This window comes from Cheilinus undulatus, linkage group 11 (assembly GCF_018320785.1).
Source record: "Cheilinus undulatus linkage group 11, ASM1832078v1, whole genome shotgun sequence".
In the NCBI taxonomy this organism is placed as follows: domain Eukaryota; kingdom Metazoa; phylum Chordata; class Actinopteri; order Labriformes; family Labridae; genus Cheilinus; species Cheilinus undulatus.
Window position 1 is genome coordinate 31,566,300 of NC_054875.1, and position 22,145 is coordinate 31,588,444.

At 40.3% G+C, this 22,145-nt stretch overlaps 2 protein-coding genes across 2 annotated transcripts in view; one reads left to right on the top strand and one right to left on the bottom strand.

Annotated features, from left to right (window-relative positions):
* The window catches only part of LOC121518216 (metabotropic glutamate receptor 7-like), a 193,386-nt gene extending 180,116 nt beyond the window's left edge, over positions 1-13,270 (bottom strand). Inside the window, exon 1 of the mRNA XM_041800476.1 lies at positions 13,218-13,270. The gene's annotated coding sequence lies outside the window, so the exon portion shown is untranslated. The remainder of the gene's footprint in view (positions 1-13,217) is intronic.
* LOC121517330 (amphoterin-induced protein 3-like) lies at positions 1,623-4,287 on the top strand. Its single transcript, XM_041799034.1, has 2 exons — positions 1,623-1,674; positions 2,857-4,287. Exon 2 carries the CDS (start codon positions 2,905-2,907, stop codon positions 4,285-4,287), a length of 1,383 nt encoding a protein of 460 aa, XP_041654968.1. The 5' UTR covers positions 1,623-1,674; positions 2,857-2,904.
* Positions 13,271-22,145: the final 8,875 nt, after the last annotated feature.

The following is a 22,145-nucleotide window of genomic DNA, read 5'->3' on the forward strand; positions in this document are numbered from 1 at the left end:
CAGAGGAATTACTCTGAGGCCATTTAAGCCCTGATATAAGCCCACATGAACACAACACCTACAAGGACGGCCTGTTTGAAATCCTTTTTCAGATGTACGTGTGTGGGCGTATATATTTCTTACATGTTGCAGCCAAGCTGATGACTAGCCTTGGGACAAGATTGTGTGATGCCACAATGCCAAAGATGGCGATGGCTTCTTCTATTCCAGCACAAATAAATCCAAGTGTGTTTTCATCTTATCCTTCTTTCTGTCCGTAAACACAAAGAGGGAATCTGCTGATCTCAGACTTTACTTTCCAAGGACTCCACTCCTTCTCCCATTAGCCCACCTTTGGAGACGTGAACCCCATCCAGCGAGCTTGAATCCACGTGGGAATCGGCTATGTGCCTCTGCAAAGTGAGTGAGTGAGTGAGTGGGAGTCAGTCAAAGCCCCAAGCACTTATAAAAAAAGGGGCTGACAGAGGGGGGCCAGCAGTGAGGAGGAGGTGGCTGCTGGGAGGCAAAGCTAATTCACTGTGACAGAAATCAGAGCTGTCAGGACCACCATGACCAAGCAGCATGGACAGCATATATCCAGTCAAACCCACAGCCGAGGGGAAGGGAAGGAGGGATGTCAGGGGCTTGGAAAGAAAAGGAGGGGATGCACTGATTAAGGCACTTAGGGAAAGAAAGATTTTGTGTGTGCAAGAGGGAAACTTTTCTCAAATTTACAGAAATGACAAGGCTTCACAGGTAAGAGGAGGCTTGCACTGTTAGAAACCTTTGATGCTGACGAAATACACTGACGAGAAAAAGACACAATTCGGCAATTATGGGAACTCATGAAAACAGGCGTTTTTACAAAGATAAATAGAGCAAGATCCAGGAAGGGCAAAGTTGGAAAAGCTAAGTTTCAGTCCCCTGAGATGATTTGTGAATGGTAACCCAATAACACATGCAATATTTACGAGAAAAGCTTCTGCGGTTCAACTAATCTGCTCGTGAAAACATTAAATGTTTAATGGAATAGAATATCAATCCCATAATGTAAGAAAAGTGATATTGTGAAGAGAGGCAGGAAGTAAAGCAGAGAGCGGGAAGGGCAGCCACCAACATCATTACTTAATGATGAGAGAGGGAGACACAAGGCTGGTCTCTAAATGACACAGAGGAGGAGGAGGGGATTGTGGGAGATTAAGTAAGCTGTGTGCTGTTTGCTTTACACCGCAAAAGCACTGCAGGATGTTTGTTGAGCGGCACACTCATTTGGGGAGAGGAGAAAGCTGGTAGGGGGACCTTAAACTTGGCTGAAAAGAACAGGCTGAAGCATTGTTCCACCAGCGCCTGGGGAGGAGGATCTGAGGTGGAGATAAGGATTAGACAGCAATGTTGTGGGTTTTCACTGATGGGGGTACAACTACGAAAAGGAAAAGCTGAGGCAAAGTTGGAGTCTCAAGTTGTCGCTAAGCACTTTGGATGAGGGTTTTTTTCCATCTTTTTTTGGAGGGGAGAATGGGATTAACTAAGTGAGCCAAATTGTTCACTTGTCTGGAAGTGGTGTGAACTTTTCCCCTTTTTGCTTTCAAATTCATAAAGACCTACAAGTCAGCAGCAGGAAATCGATTATGACTGATGTTTGATGATGATAAGCTACAAATCATCCAAGGCTTACTGAGAAGAAACATTTATAAGGTAAAGTATCTCATTTTTTTCAGTCTGAGTTTTAAACAGACGGTCCATTATCCACCAAGATTTCTTGGATAATTACTGGAAGCTTTTATTGTGAATGGGTTGACAGCTACTTTTTATAAGTTAGAATAAAAAAGGTCGCCCACATGTGAATTCTGTCTGTTTTATTTTCTCTAAGTGGGAAGCGGATCAAGGACAAGTCTCTTTTTTGACATCATGTTATAAAAAAAAAACAATACAATCTGTTAAGTACCGATGGTACCTAAAAATTTGGAAACTAAGAAAAAAACAATCTAATTCATGAGGTAAGTGTGTAGAGAGGAACAAATCGATCAAAAATGGCAAAAAAAACTCCTGCACACAGCCTAAATTGCATAAAAAATTTTAATCAGGAATGTTGACAATGTTTTTGAGCGATTTAAGCTGCAAGTTTTGATAACTGAAAGCAAGAGATTGCCCAGTATTGGGTGCGTCTGTTTTTGTTGCTGTGGTAATGAAATAGTTATTTCTAAAAATGCAACCTAAAAAAGAAAATTATTGAACTACTTAAAAAAAATGCTTCAATTGGTAAGGTCATTCAAGTCGAGATAAAAACTTGCAATAAAGCAAATTTGGTTGCAGCTTGTTAACTAAGGTTCAATTAAGTTAATTCAATTATTGAAGTAATATTTAAAGTAAGTCAATCATTTACTTTTTACAGTGTGTAAGTTTAATTATGTGGCATCATGGCAGTCATAAAGTGAACATATTCCACTTCAGGACTGTTAGTCTGACAAAAGAAACCCCAGTACATTAATCCCAGTCTGGGCCTTGGGGCATCTATAGGTATGATTTTTCCTGCTTTCATTATTTGAGTGGATTGAAGAATGAAATGGATCAGAAGTGTATTATTAGAAAAAAAGACAAGTATGTCAAAATTCTATGTATCACTTCTGTAAACAGAGGAAACATCTCCAAATAGTCTCAGGTCAACAAAAAGATAGATTAAACTAGGGGAAAGGGAGCACTTGTCTTCACTTTGAACTATTTTTCATCCCCTGCCATGGATACTGAGTGTTCTTTTGTTGCATTAACCTTGGAGTCATATCATCTGTCTGTTGAACTGCTCAAAGCAGCAGGAGGGTGAAAAAAAAAAAAAACTTTTAATATACCATGCTGTTTCTCGTTTGATTCTTATCTGACCAGGGAGTGCCCGAGGGATTAGAGACATTGAAGGATCCGACTTCAAGAAACATGACCTCTGGACTGTATCCAGGCCTTCTCCTGTGGCTGCTCTGTCTCCTCCCCAGCTCTGAGGAGGCCTGCCCATCTATCTGCCTCTGTGTATCTGATGCGGTCATCTGTAGCTCCAGTGGACTCTCCAAACTACCTCTGTCCCTGCCCTCCTTCTCTGCCACTCTCGATGTCAGCCATAACCACCTTTCCTGGCTGGCAGCAGGCAGCTTCAAATGGATGCCCAGACTGGAAAACCTTCGGATGGCCCACAACCAGCTTAGCTCCCTGGGCGTCGGGGTGTTTAACAATGCTACTGGCCTGAGGCACCTGGACTTGTCTTCAAACAAGCTGCAGGTGGTGGAGCAGCACTACTTCCAGGGGCTGTGGAGGCTGGAGGAGCTCCTGCTCTACAATAACAAGATCACACAGGTGGAGGCAAGCACACTGATTGGTCTGAGCAGCCTAAAGAAGGCCTACTTCAGCCTTAACCAGATCACACACTTCCCGTTCTTCTCAATCCAAGACCACAGTCATCCTTTCCTGACTATGCTGGACCTCTCATCCAACCGGATGTCACGCCTGCCATGGGAGGATGTGAAAGCTTTGCCCAGGCTGGTGCAGCGGGGGCTGTACCTCCATAACAACTCTCTGATCTGCGATTGCTCCATGTACAGCGTGTTCTGGCATTGGGATCTAAGAGGTTATGACTCTCTCAAGGACTTTACAGATGAGCACACTTGCTCCATCTTCGGCGACCAACGAGCAACCATTCGATTCCTCCGGAATCCACGCTTTTTCCACAATTGCTCTGTTGAAAAAGCGGTATCACAGCCATTGACTGTGCTCCTCTCCAATGTCTTGGTATCAGAGGGAGGAAGAGTGCGTCTAGACTGTCAAACGTCCCTGAGCAGCACAGATCTTTCATTTACATGGCTCTCCCCCAGCAAGGGGTACATCACCGAGGACAGCATTAATGACACGCTAATTAGTCTGTTTCCTAATGGTACCTTGGAGATTCAGGCTGCCAAGGTCAATGACTCAGGCCTATACGTGTGCACAGCTGTGGATATTAAACAGGCGTTGAACGCAACACGGGAAGTAAATGTGACAGTGCTGCAGCCTGCAGCCGAGTCATTCAACACTGGTTATACAACGCTGCTGGGCTGTGCAGTGACAATGATCTTCATCCTCATCTACCTCTACCTGACTCCATGTCGCTGCAGCTGCTGCAAACAGCCCAAACCTCCAGCTATCCCCATCGCAACGTACGACCCCAGCACCCTGACCTCTGTCTTCTGCCCCTCTACGAGAGACCAAGCCAAAGTTCAAGCTAACAAGCACGTAGCGTTCATGGAGCCGATGTTAAGTGAGGAAGGAACACAATGGACACTTGAAAGTTGATCTAGTAAAAGTTCTTCTGTACTTTTTTTGTGTCAGAAACTGCTGACCTCTGGTGAAAGCAAAAATCCTTACTCAGGAATTAGCATCAGACACAATCAGAAGTGAGTCCTAATGCTGTAAATTGAAAAAGAACATAGCGTTTCTCTCCTGTCTGCCAGATGAAGTTTAAAAGCCTCAGGAACAGAAAAAAAAAAAAAAAAGAAAAGAAAAGTGATATCTGCTGTTCCAGTTTTGCTTTCCTCTGTCATCTGACCTAGTAGTGGAAATGAAAGTTTTTAACTTTGGTTTATCATCCTCTGTGTTCTGACTTTGCTAAATCACAGAAGAGCCATTATCAGCCCTTAAAATCAGCTAATAACTTTTCTGTGCACTCAGGTACAGAACTGATGAAGGGGGTATTTCCCTCAGGATAAGGGGAAGAATCTAGCTCACTTCTTATATTGCAATTGTTTTACAAGGATAAAAAGCTCAGAGAAAGCACAGTGAGTTTTTGGTTCTCCTGTACTGCAGGGAGAGAGTTCAGCTGGTGTATCTTGATGAAGCTGCTTCACATTTTGTTAGTAGGAAATTCTTGCGTTGAATTAAGCTATCTTTAAATATACTGTCAAGCTTTTATCTCTTTAATACTAAGCATTAGGCATCTAAAATCTCAACTTAGAGTGGTCACAGAAACTTATTTCTCCATTGAATAAATGGACATTTAAATTTAAAAAAAATAAAGTTAACAGGTCTAAAGATAAGAAAACGTTCAGTCAAATGAATGTTATTTAACACTGCAAAACACCCAAACACACTGTGTGTAGCCTAAAATACATGTGGCAAACAGTTCATCCCATTCTTTACCAACAAAGCAGATGGCTGTTTTAAATGCTGCTAAAATGTGTGCGGCTTTTTAATCACTGTCAAATTGCACCATTACCTGGCAAACTTGTAACTGTACTGATTTAGCAAAAGCCCAATTATTGGATGGTTCATAAGACTTTTTTTTCCAGATTATCCTGTGGTGTGTGACATTCTCCATCTCCAACCTGGTTGGAGGCTCTGACTCAAGATCATAAATACTAAAGCTGATCAATATTTCAACCAAAAATCCTGGATAAGCAGTTTTACTTGGTGGAGAGGGCTTTGCTCAAAAGATGCTCCCTGAGTTAGCCAAGCAGCATGCTTTGACTTTTCAGAAAGCGCAAGCCCTAATCCATATTAGCATGAATCTAATGTGAGGGTGCTATAGCTTCATGCTATAAAGGAGAAGGCTGGGGTGGAGGAGGTTAAGCATTGCCAGCAGCAGCAGTGTGGTGCATCAGAATCAATGCAGAAGGGATTAGTGAGAAGTAAGTCATATTTAAATACACCACTATTTTGAGAGAAAGAGCTGTCATTGGCTTTGGGAGCTGGGAGATGATAATTTGGATCAGCTGGCCATCAGCTGATGAAGGCTGGGCTAAACTATCATGTCTGTATGAACTAACGCTAAGCTTCATTTAGATGGACGTCAGAAATTAAGGAGCAACTTGTTGATCTGTGGCACCAAAAGTGTTTTTAACAACATGTACTGTAAAACATACTACAGACGAACTGGCAAGGGAGGAAGCTGGACCAAAATGGCAACTGCAATAGGCTTAACATGTAGCTAAGAGCTAACCACCATATCTTCTTCAGTCCAAAGTCACATTTGACTGCGTGAGATTTGTTTGTTTAGTAGCAAGACCAGACTCAGATTCAGTCTGTAAGTGTTTGGTGTGGTGAGTTTATCCTCTCACTCCAAACCACGCACTATATGAACAAAATGGTCAAACCTGTGATTAGCTGTCACCATGTGTGGGTTCTCTCACATTGGAAAAAATCAGTTAAAATTTTGAAAATATTTATGTGTGTGGCAAACATTAACAGCGCTAATAATACCAGAATTCCAACCTCCATGCAGGTTAATCTCCACGTTATATGTTTGAGTGCTCTGTTTATATGGCAGTTTTACCTGATGTAGCTAACTTTACCTCTATTTACTTGTACAAAATACTGTCCAACTGTTCTGCCCCTATGAGAGTCATCCATCCACTGTGCTGGTTTAGCTACATCCAGGCAGCAAAATAAGGAGAGAAGGCCAATTAACTGGAGCAACATCCCTTACCAATGGGAGGCTGTGATATAGCCAGACACGTTTTACCAGCATTGTAGGCCTACATTAATAAAAGCAGTGATATTCAGTTAAACTGAGAAGGGGTCTGAGTGAAGGTGAAGTGGTTAAGATTGATGCCTCTCAGCAAGAAGGTTCCTGGCTTAAATCCCAATTGGACAGGGCCCTTCGATGGTGAGTTTGCATGTTCTCCCCATGCATGCATGGTTTTTCTCTGGACATTCTGGTTTCCTTGCACAGATCAAAGACATGCTTGTTAGGTTAACTGGTGACACTAAATGGCCCGTTGGTGTGAGCATGGCTGGTTGTTTGTCTCTGCATGTCAGCTCTGTGAGTGACTGGTGACCACTTCAGAGTGTTCCCCACTTTTCCCTCAATGCCCCCACAGCCCTTATCAGGACAAGCAGTGTAGATAATGGATAGATGGATGGATGAACTGACTGGCACTGTAAAGTCTGATGTGTAAGATGCACTTTCGATTAGGGATGGAGATCGTTAATTCCTACTGATGATGATACCCTTATTGAAACTCCTTTCTGATCCAAGTCTTTATTGATACCACTGTGTATCCTTTTTCACTGTTCATTGGAAAGAAATAAATGACACATCATTTTTAACAGAAGTGGTATAAGCTGAGTAAAGCTTGAGTTAGAAAGTTAAAGAGGTCCTGTTTCCATCCGATAAATCTTCTTCATACTGCTGAAAAAAATCCTCATATTCATAAGTGTAATTTAAGTTTCTTGTCAAAAACAGAGTTTTTGTTTTCCTGATGGGGCATCTGAAAATATCATGGCATTTCATTTGCATTTACCTAATGGTCATGTTACTGAGCTGACCTTTAACATACCATAATATAACCATCTGTTTGCTCATTAAGTCTGCTAATTTTTTTTTCTCCAATTTCACCATAGATTTTAACAATGGATTTATATTTTTGCCTGACTTGCGACAAAGTTTCAGAAACTTTTTTAGTGCTGTGTGCGCAGATGAGGAAAAAATTGTCCTGTAGCAGTGTTATGATTGCATGCTACTCCCAGCGCAGCTAGTAATATAAGTTGTTTTTTTTGTTTTCGCAGAACCAGAGACTTTGATTAGCTAACATGTACAAAGCAGGGTTTTTACATATCCGGTCTTTCTATCTCTATCCATTTTTTTAATGTCTATTTTTTCCAACTATACAGTTGGCTGCATCCTATACACTGGTTTGACCCATAGACCACTATAAATGCCAAAACAAACAATGCTTTACCACAATCACCCACTGAAGTGGCCTGGATGCCATTAAAAATGAGCTCCTATTAATTGTGCACTGCAATGGGTTTTGCCTTGCAAAAAAATTACAAAAACATGCTGGGATACATAACAACACAGACCAGAGGTGGTGCCACTTTTTCACAGCTTTTCACCCTCAATAGGTCACCACTCAAAGAAAACAGTGAAATACTGTTAAAGGGGACATATTATGCAAAAATCACTTTTTCAGGCTTTATTTGCCACTGGCCTGTCCACAATCCCCTCAAGTACCAGAAAAATCCATTCCCTCTCCCCCTCTCTTTCTCCACCTTTCAGAAAATGTGTGCTGAAACAAGTCGTTCTCAGATTTTACACCTGGTGACCTCACATGGGGCGTAAGCACCTGCCCCCAGGTTTGGTTGGCCCTCCCCCACTTGGAGGTTCTGCCCTCCTCTACTGATCCTCTCAGCCAACAGCTGAGATGCTGGATAGCTCAGTGGGTTACCCTGCTGACTACGGCCTGGGTGATAGATGGTTCGAATCCCAGTCAGGTCCTCAACTTTGGATAAAAGTGTCTAACAACAGATTTCCTGAGAGGGGTGTGGTCAGGGGCGGAGTCAGACAGCTAATTACCATTTAAAGCCACAGACAGACAGAAACAGCTCGTTCTGAGGGCTTTTTAGATATGCAAAAATCCAATACTGGAGTGTTTTTCAGCAATAAACTTCACAGGCATGTTTTGTGGACCTCTGAGAAGAGTATAAACTTGTCTTAAAGGGACAAAATATGTCTCCTTTAAAAGAGGATAACCTTGTAACCAGCTGATGTGGGCAGTGCAACTCCCTGGCTGTGGGAGTTTACAACTATCAACGCTACTGTAGACTACCAGCTCAACATTTGCACTGTTAGCTGGCAAGACTGGAAACTGCACATGGGAAAACTGGTGGTAATCAACATTGTCTCAAGAGGAAACAGTTTAAAACCTTTTCCCCTCTTAGTGACCACCAAAAAACACTCAGCATCACTGATGTGACTTGTACTTTTATAGTAATTTTGGTGCATGAATGACTTTGTTTCATTAACCAACTGCTGACACCCCAAAGTCAAACTTGTCAAATTTCTGTCCACCCCTTATTTCCCTCCTTCTTAAATAATGTTAGCTCTGCTGATATAGTCTTGTTGTTGATGGGAATTAAAGCATATCAATTTCCACTGCATAAAAATAGAGGGATTAAGATGTAGCAAGAAAAGCATGGAGTGTTTTTGACAAGGAGCCATAGCTTAAAACAATCATTTAAAATTCTTATCTTGCAGAAAACAGAGGTGTATCCTGCAGTAATCCATCATTCATATACATATCTGACAGTGAACCTGTTGCATTAATCTAACAATGGAAAATACAATGAGTCTCCATCTGTCTGCCGCTTATCTGGTAAATAGAGAAGTACAGAAATCAGGAGTGTCAACAAACCGAAAACAAACGGCAATTGCACGGCTCTTCAAAGACAGCATCTCTTTGATCAAACACAGCAGAGCACTTTGAACAATGTGGAACAAACAAAACCACAAAATTTGAACTGAAGCGACAAATACTTCAAGCATCTCTGACGCAGAGCCCGAGGGGAGCGTTACTTTGTTTAGCTTTGGTTTTTTTTTCTAATTCAGTGTTACATGCTTCGAATAACAAAATTACACACAGAAACAGCAGAGATGAAAGTCAATGTTTAAGAAGGACATGCACGCTGTGAACATGAGTGTGTGGGATGAGAACATTAAGTCGATGACATGAAAGACCAAAGAGATCCTACAGGGTGGTCGGGTATGGAGGGATATTTAAAGCCTGATGAGGCAAACAGTAGCTTCAAAAGAAATAAATCAATTTCTTAAGTCCATGAATCCATAATGTTTTGAGTTGCTGTTTAATCTTAATGCAAGCATTGAGTGGGACTAAGGATCGTGTTGAGATTGCGTTGGATTAGATGTAATCCTTCATATTATGTTAAAGAGAACTTGTTTGTAACATTGCACAGAGGGCATGTCGTTTCTTGGGGGCTTAATCAAAATATGAAGTCTTTCAAGCTGAGGAGACTGATACTGCTGTGCAACTTGGATGTTTATTCACACAAAAAGGTGGGAAGCTAAAATCAAACAGGCAGCTGTGCATGTAACTCGGACAGACTAGCTCTTTGAGTTTCATCACCATTAAACTCAAGGGATTAGGCAAAAATCCATTGGACTGAGAGAGCTCTGCATCGTGCTGCAGCACTCTGTTTAATCACGCTACTACTGCCTTGTTATATTAAGCAAAGTTTTTAATGTTTTCACATTGCTGAGCAACATTCAAATTCCTGAACAAAGGTTACATAACATAGATGTGATGTAACATCTTGTATTAGAGTCAGTCAGGACCTGTTGTTTTCCAGAGACAGTGTACTACAAGCATTGCATGGTGTGATGGGTTGGGGTTGAGGTTTTAGGAGATTACCACAAGGATAAAAAACAGGTGCTTTCTCAATTTCACTGTTTTTAAACCCCTCTAATCTGGTTCCGCTCTCTGACACATCACACAACTAGGTTGGGATTTATTGTTTCTGATATGATTAGCAGACACGTTGAAACACTGAGGACACGATGTAAGCATTTCATTAAGGGCTTTCTATTTCACAAAGGGTCCACAGGTGACCCCGGTTATGTAAGCTCTCTGCTGATTTAGGGAATCAACCTCGGTGTAGGCAGCGTGTCAGAGTGAGAGAGAGGGAAGTTTGTGTCCTGATGCCATTTGGTATTCAGCATTTTGTTTTAACCTTGTGACAGAGAGTACTTTACAGATAATGTGAGGGCTCAGCTCCATAAAGCATTTTGAAACACAGCTAAAAATAGATCATCACAAATGTTTTTTTTGTCTCTCACATCAAATTCACCACACATACTGCTGCTCATTTGAAACTAATAGAGTTTATCCGATACCCATACCAGTGTAAACACTGACCTCATAAATGCTGCCTAAATTTTGTATCTGGTAATGAAAGTAGGCCAGCCAGTGCTCCTATCTGCTACTTTAATGCAGCAGTCCTCTGTCCCTCCCATAGAGGAGGAAAAACACACTTCTATAACGGTGAGTATAACAGCTAGGGCTGCACTGAACAATTAATATATCCATTATCTTCTAATCTAATCGATCAGTTATTTGTTGGGGGACATCAGGCTGTTTTTGCAGTGAATTTAATGTGGCTACAAATTTTACGTCTCAAAGTTTATCATTTGTATTCCAACAGCGACACGTGAATTGTGTTTAGAAATGTTTAAATATGTTTAGTTGTTTTGTTGCTGTCGGGTTTAAAAAAGGTAAACTACCTATGGTTTTATTTTATTTTATTTTTTAAGGGCATCTTCGGTGGCCAATGAGATATCAAGAAGGACCACCTTTCCTTGCTACACCTTTAGAAATGCCCCTACCTGTCCACCCCTACATAAGGGCCCTGTGCTCCACAGTTTTAGAAACCACCACCATAACCAGTTGAGCCCCCAGATGGCCATAACACCATGCCTCTTTCTGTATGTTTACTTTTTTTTTTCTCCTCTTTTGGCAGTATTCATAAACCATATATTGTATAAAGATGCTCAACTAACATCCTTCTCCTTTCGAAATGTTCCAATTGATATTCTGTGATCATAGTAAGTGAGCCATGTGTGAAGGCTTACAGCTGTTTCAGACTGGCTACGTGTTTTGCTGCACGTGTCTGCTCTGGTTCCTGTCAGTGCAGCGTTTACACTAGGTGTAAGTGTGCTGCGTGTTGGTCCCGTCTCTCTTCTGTCTTCATAAGTTTTACCTCAATAAAACCCCCTGCAGGTGACTTGATCCATTGCATAGTTGAACTGCGCTGGGAAATATCAAAATAAAGGAATTACGTGCAAACGAAGGGAGTTTCTCTAAAGAAATGCTACCAGGCTTTTACTTTGAAAAGCACAAACCTGAAGTGTACTGTTCTGGCTTTCCAAACGGTAGAAGTTAAGAGGACAACTTTAATAATAAGATGCTTTTAAGCCTGTGGCTTTTCATCAGGGTCATCAAGAAACAGTGTGCAAGCCTTTTCTACTGATTTGGACATAAATATTTGCTGCAACAAGGCCAAGGCACTCTATTCATCATTTTCCTGTCTATTCAGGCCTGTAACTGCAAAAGGCACACAGAAAAAATCGGCAAGAGCTCAATAATATAGATTCTCCACATGTCTCAAGTGTTTGAGATGTCATGCTCACGGAAGTCTGAAAGCCCCGACTTGCTAACATGCAAACAAACTGAAAATCAAGCAGCCAAAACACAAGTCTAATGCTGCCAGTCCGAAACAGATGTTATTGTTGCTGATGTAGCACATCCCAACTATCATCCTAGAGTACAGGAGTACAGGATGATATTGCCAGCAAGAAGCTGCAGAAAAATCTTGAAATGACAGCTTAGGTTTTAAGATGAGACATCGCACCTCAATTGGCACATTTACAGAAGGGATGTACCCGTAGATGTCTCTCTCAAACACAGATGGTGCCTACATGTGAATCAAAAAAAAAAAAACTCTGAAAATAAACCTGGATGACTTTAAATAAACCTGCATGTCCCGACCAAATATTGTCAGTGTACAGGAAACACTGTTGTGGTGCTGGAGGAGGGTGTGTGTTAGTCAAAGTTAGCAATTTGTGTTTTCCATTAATATATTTATAAATTAATATATTTTTTTAAAGTTCAGGAATGGGGATATACTCAGTATCACCCTAATAAATGTAGGTATCAGTATTGGAATGTGGGAAAAAGTGTTACTGGTAAATTTCTGTAAGCCCATGAAGAACATGTAAGAATCGGCAGCTTTATTAACTTTAAATATGTAGTGCATATTATTATACTTTAAAATAAGATTTTTGGAGTACTATGAAAGGAGCAACTTGGTTTGGCTCAGTCTCTCTGCAAATTAACCACTACTGCCCCAACAAATTACCTGGATGTAAAGTTAGGACTCCTTGATGCTGTAAACGATGCCCTTCTCCAAAGCACAACACTCATCAAGCCCCAATTAAAGCTTGCACTTCCCTTTCCAGATTAATTGTTTCCCCTGGATTCCCGGGTCTCAGAGGGATTTGAAATCATCTTATTCAAGAATCTAATTACCCTGAAATAAGGAGTTTTACTCTGAATAGCACAAGTTGAATTGCCTCCACCAGTGGAGGCCTGCCTCGACTGTCAACAGGGGCTATTACTGAACTGTCGAAACAATCATCAGGCAGGAGCGGAGGCATCCAGCTGTGGCAGATACATGTACGCATCTTTCAAACGCCCACATGCAAGAGCTGAGCGGAGGCCCAATGTCACCAAACTCGCAAAAACTCTTATTTCATTCTAATTGGACACATTACTAAGAATATGTGCTCAGGATACACACAGAACTGCTTTCAGAGCAGCCCACAAACTAACTCTACAATTGTGCAGGTCTTCTTTAGGAGGTGAGCTGCTTCCCAAAAAAGGGCAAAATAAATGTGGACTGCTTCACACCAGACAACAGGCTGTTCATCATACCTTTGCACTCAATATGTACGCAGGCCAGGGTCTGTGTTTTCCAGCAGCTGGATGCCCAACAGGATCCTGATCCTGGTCCGATCACTGTGGGGTGTGTTGCACATGAACATCTCATCAATCAAAACTGAAGATCCATAATAATTCTTTGCAAACAAACAACAAGCATATGCGCTGCAGCAAACCCTGATGTAAGCCATGCAGCTTGTTGCAGGAGACAGAATCCTGGCTCACTGTGTCTCTGGGGTCGTTATGTGCTGCACTGAGTAGAATTTAGCAGCATATTATAAGATCTGACAGGCACAATGACTCAGAGTATTTTAAGTTTTATACTGTGCTCATGAACACTCTCCTACAACATCTTCTTTTAAGTCGTACGGCGTGCTTATGTCATTTCTCCCACCAGCTTTATTGTATCACAGTGCTTCCCTTGTTATTATCTGTCATACTTTTCCACTAAAAAGACTACAATGAAGTTTGATGCCTTATTGCTTTATTATTTCCATTAGAAAAATACTTTTACTGTCAGACACATTAAAGGTACCCTATCTTCATTGTGTTATGGTGTCTGCGATGCTCAATAATGTACTTTATTGTTCTATTTCTCTTTTGCTGTAACAGCCACATGGCTTTAGGGAGGCAATATCAGTGGGTCCAGGACTTTTGTCTAGACTGGAATATCCTAACAGCTATTGGATGGATTACCACTTACTGACTTTGGCAATCCAGCTGGTACACATTTATGGCTTGCAGTAAAATGTTGGGTGGATTGGTGCAAAATTGATAAAGACACTAATCAACAGCAAGAGGATTAATTCTGGTGGCACTGTTAATTCCCTTATTACTTAATAGCTTTGAGTGAATCTCTGAAAATAGCCCACTTACTTACTTAGGCCCATAACCTCCAGCTGGGGCATAGGCTGCCAAAAATAGCCAACAGATTAGGGAAAAAAATAATAATATTAATAACAAAATTTAAAAAAATAATTAATGTCCACCCCAGAATGACTCAGTACAACTTATGTGTGCCTTAGAGAAAAACATGACAGATTCCCAGCCTTGTACAATCAATCCTATCCATGTTAGGTATGCTATGAAACACCTGCAATAATGACACTATGTCTGTTTGGTGCAGCTCATTGAAGTTGCCACTTGTTTTCTGACAAACACCAGCTCTGTTTCTTTTTAGACCTGCATCTCAAAAAATTAGAATATCATGAAAAAGCTCATTTTTTCCTTTGAATTAATTTAAGAAGTAAAACTTCAAGATTCATCTCATACAAAGTGAAATATTTCAAGACCTTTTTTGTTTTAATGTTGATGATTTGGCTTACAGCTCACAAAAATCAGAAATCCACTCTAGAAAAAAAGGATTTATAATACAGAAAGATTGACCTTTTGGAAATTATGCTCATTTATGCACTTGGTAATTGGTTGGAGCTCCTTTTGTACAAATTGTGTGACGTGTCATGGAGTCAATCAGTCTGCGTCCCTGCTGGGGCGTTATGAAGCCCAGGTTGTTTTGATAGCCTTCATCTCATCTGTATTGTTGAGTTTGGGGTCTCTCACCTTCCTCTTCACAAATCCACAGAGATTCTCTATGGGATTTAGGACAGGCCAGTTGGCTGGCCAATCAAGTACAGTTAGACCACGCTCAGCAAACCAGTTTCTGATAGTTATGGTTTCACAGTGGGCATGGCACCTCAAACCATCACTGACTGTGGAAACTGGAAACACTGGACTTCAATCACCTTGGATTCTGGGCCTCCAGATGTTCCTCCAGACTCTGGGGCCTAGATTTACAAATTAAACTTAAAATTAACTTACATCTGAAAATACCGAGGAACAATCCAGTTCTTTTTTTATGTGTTCCATTAAATCTCTGAACTCAGAAATTCCAAGTTGATGCCATCATCAATACGCCCTGAAGTCGTAATTCTGACTTGTAAGGTTTGAGCTATCCCCAGTATCCCCAGTTACAAGCTCATAGCAAATGGAACACTTTCAACTCAGGGTGTGATGTCATTCCTCATCTGTCATAAAACTTCTGAGGCAACCAGAACGCAGTATTTTTCTCTTTAGCCCAGGTGAGAAGCTGATGATGTCTGTGGTTCAGGAGTGACTCCACACTAGGAACACCACACTTGCAGCCCATCTCCTGGACCAGTATGTGTGGTGGCTCTTGATCGACTGACTCCAGCCTCAGTCCACTCTTCGTTAAGCTCCCCTAAGTTCTTAAATTCCAGTAAAGTTTACATGAAAATGCTTTGATAAAGCACTCTGACAATAGCCTGCCCTTTCAGCAATGACCTTCAGTGGCTTACCCTCCTCATGGAGGGGGTCAATTATTGTCTTCTGGACATTTGTCTAGTCAGCAGTTTTCCAGTTGTGTGTACTGAACCAGAATGAGAGAATGAAACCTGAGGAACAATTGAAAAATTAACTTTTCTACAATATTCTCCATTTTGAGATAGTGGATTTTTGTGGTATGTAACCTATAATCATCAAGTCTTCAATATTTCACTTTGTAGATAATAGATTAAATAAATCTAGACTATGGAAGTTTAACTTTTTAAAGTAATTGATGGGGGGCTATTACATGGTGTTCTAATTTTTTGAAATGCATCTGTATGTGCAAAGGGTACGAAAGCTGCGAAATAAACATGGTGCAAAAATAAAAATATAAAATGCACCCATTTGGAATAAATCATATTATGACACTACTAAATACTTGCAAAAGTGGTACTAGCCACTCGAGAAAATGTTTGCTGTTGACTTTTGCTACAAATAGACGGATACTTCCCTTGAGAGACAGTAGGAAACAAAAAACTGCTTGATAGAGACTGAATAATAGACTTACCTTCAACAGGTGACCAGGAACATACTCCACGATAATTGCTAATATTGCTCGTTTGGCCTACATTTGTTAACAGACAACAGTGTGCTAAAAGTAAGCCTTACCAAGTTCGTTTTGTCGAACTTTAACCATCGCGTTTACGTCTCTGTTTTCATGCATTCAACAACGGCAATTTCCAACCAAGCAATCTGATTGGACAGGAGGAGTCCCGTGAGTAACAATTAAGAAAAAAATAACATAAATGGGACTTTTCACTGTATCACTCCGCCTCAGCCAGGACTATTTAACAGGGTTACTTTTAACATCCATATTCAGCTTTATTTACGTTAATCGATTTCATATCTCAATAAACTATAACCCAACATAGCCCAATTTCACTTGTTTCTTGATAAAATTATCATTTGTAACGTACAAAACAACAACACAACTGCAGCCTCTTGCGGGCGACTGGACCAAAGCAGTGCTAATATTCAGTACATCACTCCCTCTAATATGATAGACTGTCCATCAGGCAATGTCTGCATGTTAATATCCCTTTCCTGTTGCATTCTTTTGAATAAACTAGCAGCATATACACCAGAATATTGTTTCTGAGGCATAAATAAACCTATTTTCATCTTAAACATGCCCATATCTGAGGATGTCTTCTGGTGGTTTTGTTTTTAAAAGCTTTTATTGATGTAGTATTTCATCACCTGTCATTTTTTCTGGTTATGTAGTTTAATAAAAAAATTGTTATGATGTTAATCATGCCCTCATCAAAATTTTTGATTTGCATTCTGCTCCGTGTTTCTGTTATGGGTCATATTTTCAGTTGATTTAATGTAAAAAATGTTCTCAGTTTCCAAAGTTACCATGGCTGTATATCTATTTGCACAACTGGAATCAGGCTCTGGAGATAAATGTTAACCTATTTTCCGCATTAAATGGAAAGGGCGCCCTCTGGTGTTTCTCTCGACAAGACACTCCATTTGATAAATGAAACAGCACAGTAAAGCCCATAAGTGAAGTGATATTAACATTGGTGAGTGTTGTAGTGGGACTGACTGCTTGTGGGTTTCCAGGTATGTTTTTCAAGGCCATACTGAAAAACACAATGTTTTAATGATATTATGACTGATAGGCAAATCACCAGGGGTGGAAACAGTGTTAAATATATTGTACTCAGGTAAAAGTACAGTTAATTATTTGAAATTATGATTAGGTTAAAGTAATAGGGCCAGTATATGAACCTATTAAAACAGAAGTAAAGGGGATATAAATCTCAAACCAGGTCGAATGATTAAATTAACGACTTATAACACGAGATACAGAAAACAACATAAGCTATTCATAATATGATGTCATTGTTGATAATCCACAACATAAATACTGAAAAAATAATCCTTAATTTTGTGTCTGCATTTTGCACATTTTGCTCTAAATGTTCTAATGTTTTAGAAGCAGCTGATCTTTAAAGTTAATGTTATTCAAGGTCGCTTTGATGTGAACAGCAGTCTGTGTAGCTGAAGAGATGCTCATAGCTGGTCAGAGCAGGCAGACCAGTGCAGTTTGTCAGACAGCTTTTTGATATGAGAGTTTTGTAGATCCACCTTGTTTGAGACCTCATCCTCCGCTAACAACCCATCCTGTTTCCTTGTTCCTGTGACCCTCTGGACTTCACTGAGATGAAGAAAGCACCTTACTCTTCTGAACATCCTCATCTTACGCCAATCCATCCTCTAACATCTGGTCATGTTGTTGCCTCACACAGCCTAGACCTGCAGTTACAAATGAATACAGCACAGCTCTATAATTATTCTTACAGCTCAAATTTGAATCGCATATCAGTTTCCACAGGATTTTTTTACAGGATTTACTCCAGTCAGATATATTTACTCACTTACCGCTGCATGTTTTTCTTTGGCAGTATTTAGCAGTGTGTCATATTCAGACACAGTAACTAATGATTCACTGCTGCCTCAAAATAGTCTGCACTTTATTTTGAAGACATGACAGTTTGCTCAGCTATTCTGCTACATGCGAGGTAGACAGTGCTGACAGTAAATAACCCAAGTTAACTGAGGATGAACACAAATTATGTCAATATGAGTTCAAACGAACAATTCTCCAGCTACAAGACAATGTATATGTGTACTTTAATTTTCACTTGATCAGAATGAGTAGACGATAGACAGCGTTGGGGTGCAGTCATGTTGGAATAGAAAAGGGTTGGAAGCATATTATTGTCTATAATGTCTTGGTATGCTGAGGCATTAAGATTGTCCTTCACGGATGATAAGTGGCTTAACCCAAACCCAAAGAACAGCCTTGTATTTTCCTCCTCCACCAAACTTTACTGTTGGCACAATGCAGTCAAATGTGTAACGCTCTCCCAGCATCTGCCAAATCCAGACCATCCATCCGACTGCCAAATGGAGAAGCATGATTCATCAGTCAACAGTCCAGTTTCAGTCTTACACCACTCCAAAGCAGCACTGGACTTGGTGATGGCTATGGAAACCCATTCCATGAAGCTGCCAATGCAGAGTTTATGTGCTCATATTAATGCCAGTGAAAATTCAGAGCTCTTCAGCTATGGAATCATCAGAGTGTTTAATTGCATACAGCCCCACATCTTGGAGCAGAGGTTAGAGAGTTTATATAACATTAACTCTGGCTTGATATGCAGGCTGATGGATTTCTTGACTTGTAAAAGTCAACGGCACCCTTTCAAATGTTCTTTTCTTCCACAGAGGCATGTCCCATCACCTCTTTTATTTGTGCTAAAATTATGAGTGTCGAAGCCAGCATGAGTATGCTATCGATTCTGTCATTGTGTCTCTCCTTGGTGCTGATGATATCTGATCATGGCCCTGTTGTGGCTGAATTTGCTGAATGGTGTGGCTCCTCCTTCCTTAATATTAATAATTCTAAGACCAGAGAAATGTTGTTGGATTTCAGGAAAAGTCCTTCCATTATGTCTCCTTTCATCATTACCAACCAGGCTGTTGATGCCATGCGGCATTATGAATACCTGGGCACTGTGATTGGTAATAATTTGGCGTTTGACCTCCAAACAGATGCTATGTAAGCACTTTTTACGCAACACTTGTTGACAACACATCTATGAAATTGTTTTACTTTGTTTTATTGAATCTGTTTCATCCTTCTCTTTCATCACTTGGTATGGGGCCCTCATTACTAAAAATCAAAACAGACTGCTGGGTATAGTCAAAGTGTGGAAAAATTGTTGGCTCAGTGTTGATTGACCTGCCTTACCTGTAAAAAGTGAGGACTCTTAAAAGATCCAGTCAACCTTAGCTGATCACATCCATCCTCTTTTCTCAGGGTTTAAGTTACTTCCATCTGGTTAAGGAGTCAGTATGCCAGTTTGCAAGACAAAGAGACTTTAAAACTTTAAATTAATGACTAATTTTTTCTTGTATTATGGGTTCTACTGTAATTTGTTCTCTGTAGTGCCTTGTTGTGTATTGTTGTTCTCTGTATAAATTGTTGGCCTAATGGATGCATGTGTTTTTTGAATTCGTTGTTTTAATGCTGACTGAACATGACTTGCCCTCAACAGGGATAACAAAGACAACTTTGAACCTTGAATGTTGGCAACTTTTACACACCATGCCCTTTAGCAGTCATTGCCCCCCTCTTTTTGATTTTAAATGGTCTTCCACTTCATGGCTGAGTTGCTGTTGTTCTTAAACGCTTCCACTTTATGATAATATCACTCACAGTTGACTGTGGAATATCCATTAGGGATGAAATGCCATAACTGACTTATTGCAAAGGCAGCATCCATCACAGTACCTAGCTTGTTGTTCCTGTGCTCTTCAGAACAACTCTAATAGTCCAGTGCTGCTGCTCCTTTTAAGTGTATGTATTTCCTCTGAAATGCCATAAATTGAACAAAAGGAAAAGAAAAGGTGTTCACTTCAACCCAGAAAGACCACAAGCAGTCACTTTGACTGCACAAAGTTGGCTGCAGGGGCAATTTGAGATAAAAATGATTTATTTTAGTAATAAAGTCCTAATTTACTGTCAGCTTTTATATCTCTGCTCAACCAAGTCTAGTCCAGATCTGTTTAAATGACATAAATCTGGGGGCATTAGAGAACTTCCTGTCAGGTTGATACAGAATATCATCAGAAAAGAAAACGATTAAATTCATTTGAGAATGTTTTGGAGAAACTGAGAGATTGACTCATCAGTTTTGAATTAATAAAGTCAGCTTCATCTTTATTCCAGTTTATACTTTAGTGATTCACACATTAATGGGCTTTATTATAATAATATAATATAGAACACTCATTCATTCCTCATTGTTAAAACATATTTTAATAATATTTTTGTAATATTACATTAAGACTGCTGCGTTGTTTAAGATTAACAGTGCTGGGTAAATTAGGTGAGAGGAGTCATATTTGTTGCATTACTATCCTCTGTTTTCTTCTGCCATTTATATTAGAAGGGAGTAATTTTCTCTGCATCTTGACATTTAGAATTCAGTGTCTCACCTACCATAGAGCAACTGTACATTTTTCAACCTGTGGTCATGAAAGTCTTGCAGCTCTGAGCTCTCCTTATCGATATTAAACTGGAACTTATGGAAAAGAATCTAATGCATCAGTACACTAAACAACCAGAATGAGGGATGGCTGATATCTTAAGCTGGTGCTGTATGTTACAACATGTTGCACATGTTGTAACATTGGGTCTTCATAAATCAAAGAAGACAGTCCAGACTTAGTAAGGTAAATGTTTACCCTAGTAGGGCAAATGTAGTGTTTCTGATGCTAGTAGGGTTCCTGATCCTAGAACTGAAAGAGTAGGGTCCAACAGCCTAGAAGAAGTTGGTGTTGTGTACCTGACACTAGTAGGGCTCCCATCCTGATTGGGGTTAGAGTAAGGTTCCTGACCCTAGCTTGGTTATTGTCGGGTTCCTGAACATGGTAGGGCTAGATTAGGGTTCCAAACGATTGTAAGTTTCTGACCTTTTAGGGACATTGTAGAGTAAATGTATGGTACCTGACCCCTAGTGGGGCTCTTTTGTCATAGTAGGGTAAATGTAGGTTCAGGATCCTATTTGGGATTCCAACCCTTGTAGGGTGAATGTAGGGGCCCAGACTACAGTAGGGTTCCTCACCCTGATAAGGGTTGAGCTGGATTCGCAATCTTTGAAGGGTAAATGTAGAGGTCAGGACCCTAGTAGAGTTTCAACCCCTGATGGATAAGAGTAGTGTTCTTGACACTGTTATGGTCCCACCCCAGAGGAGTTTGAGAATTTGTCCATCTTCTATTAGAGTACAGTTTCTGACACTTGTAGGGTTTTCAACCTCAGTGGGGTAAATTTAGGGTTCCTGGCCCTTACAGGTTAAAAGAAAGGCTGGGAAACCTGCCGGGGTTCTTGACCCTTGTAGGGTAAATGTAGAGACTCGCAACCATCATAGGGTTTTCACACATAATTGCAGTAGAATAGGGTTCCAAACTCTAGCAGGGTTCATGTGCCTATCAGGGTGTTTTCCACGCCCTGATAGGGTTCATGACCGAGTATGGTTCCAGATCTCAGTAGAGTTTGAAAGGTATTCCTGACTCTTGTTTTGGCATTTAGTACAATAAGAAAATGTGCTTTAATCAAATTATCAGATTCATTTTTATAAAGTTCTCTGACATGCATTACTTTTTTTAACTTCACAGAAGATAAAGTAAATAGTCTTGGCTTAACCTCTAGATTTCTTTACATATGTTGATAATGAAATATTTGGTGTTCGTATAGCTAAACAAATGTTATCAGTTGTTGATTGGAAAATGTTTTTGGAGAATTTTTGCATAAGTGGAAGGAGGATTGGTTATAGTAATAAGTGGGGTTTACTTAGGCTGTGGTGGAAGGGCCCAGAATCCCTGGTGATGTTCCTATCAACACTCAATGATCCTTCAGTAGCAGCTGTATTAAGGGACAAAAGGCCCTCAGCATGCAGACTCTTAAGGGTTTTTAGTGCTGCATTTCCTCCAAACAGCTTACCGAACACATACAGCTTACCCTGCAGGAGAAAATAGATTTAACTGATTTCTACTGCAGC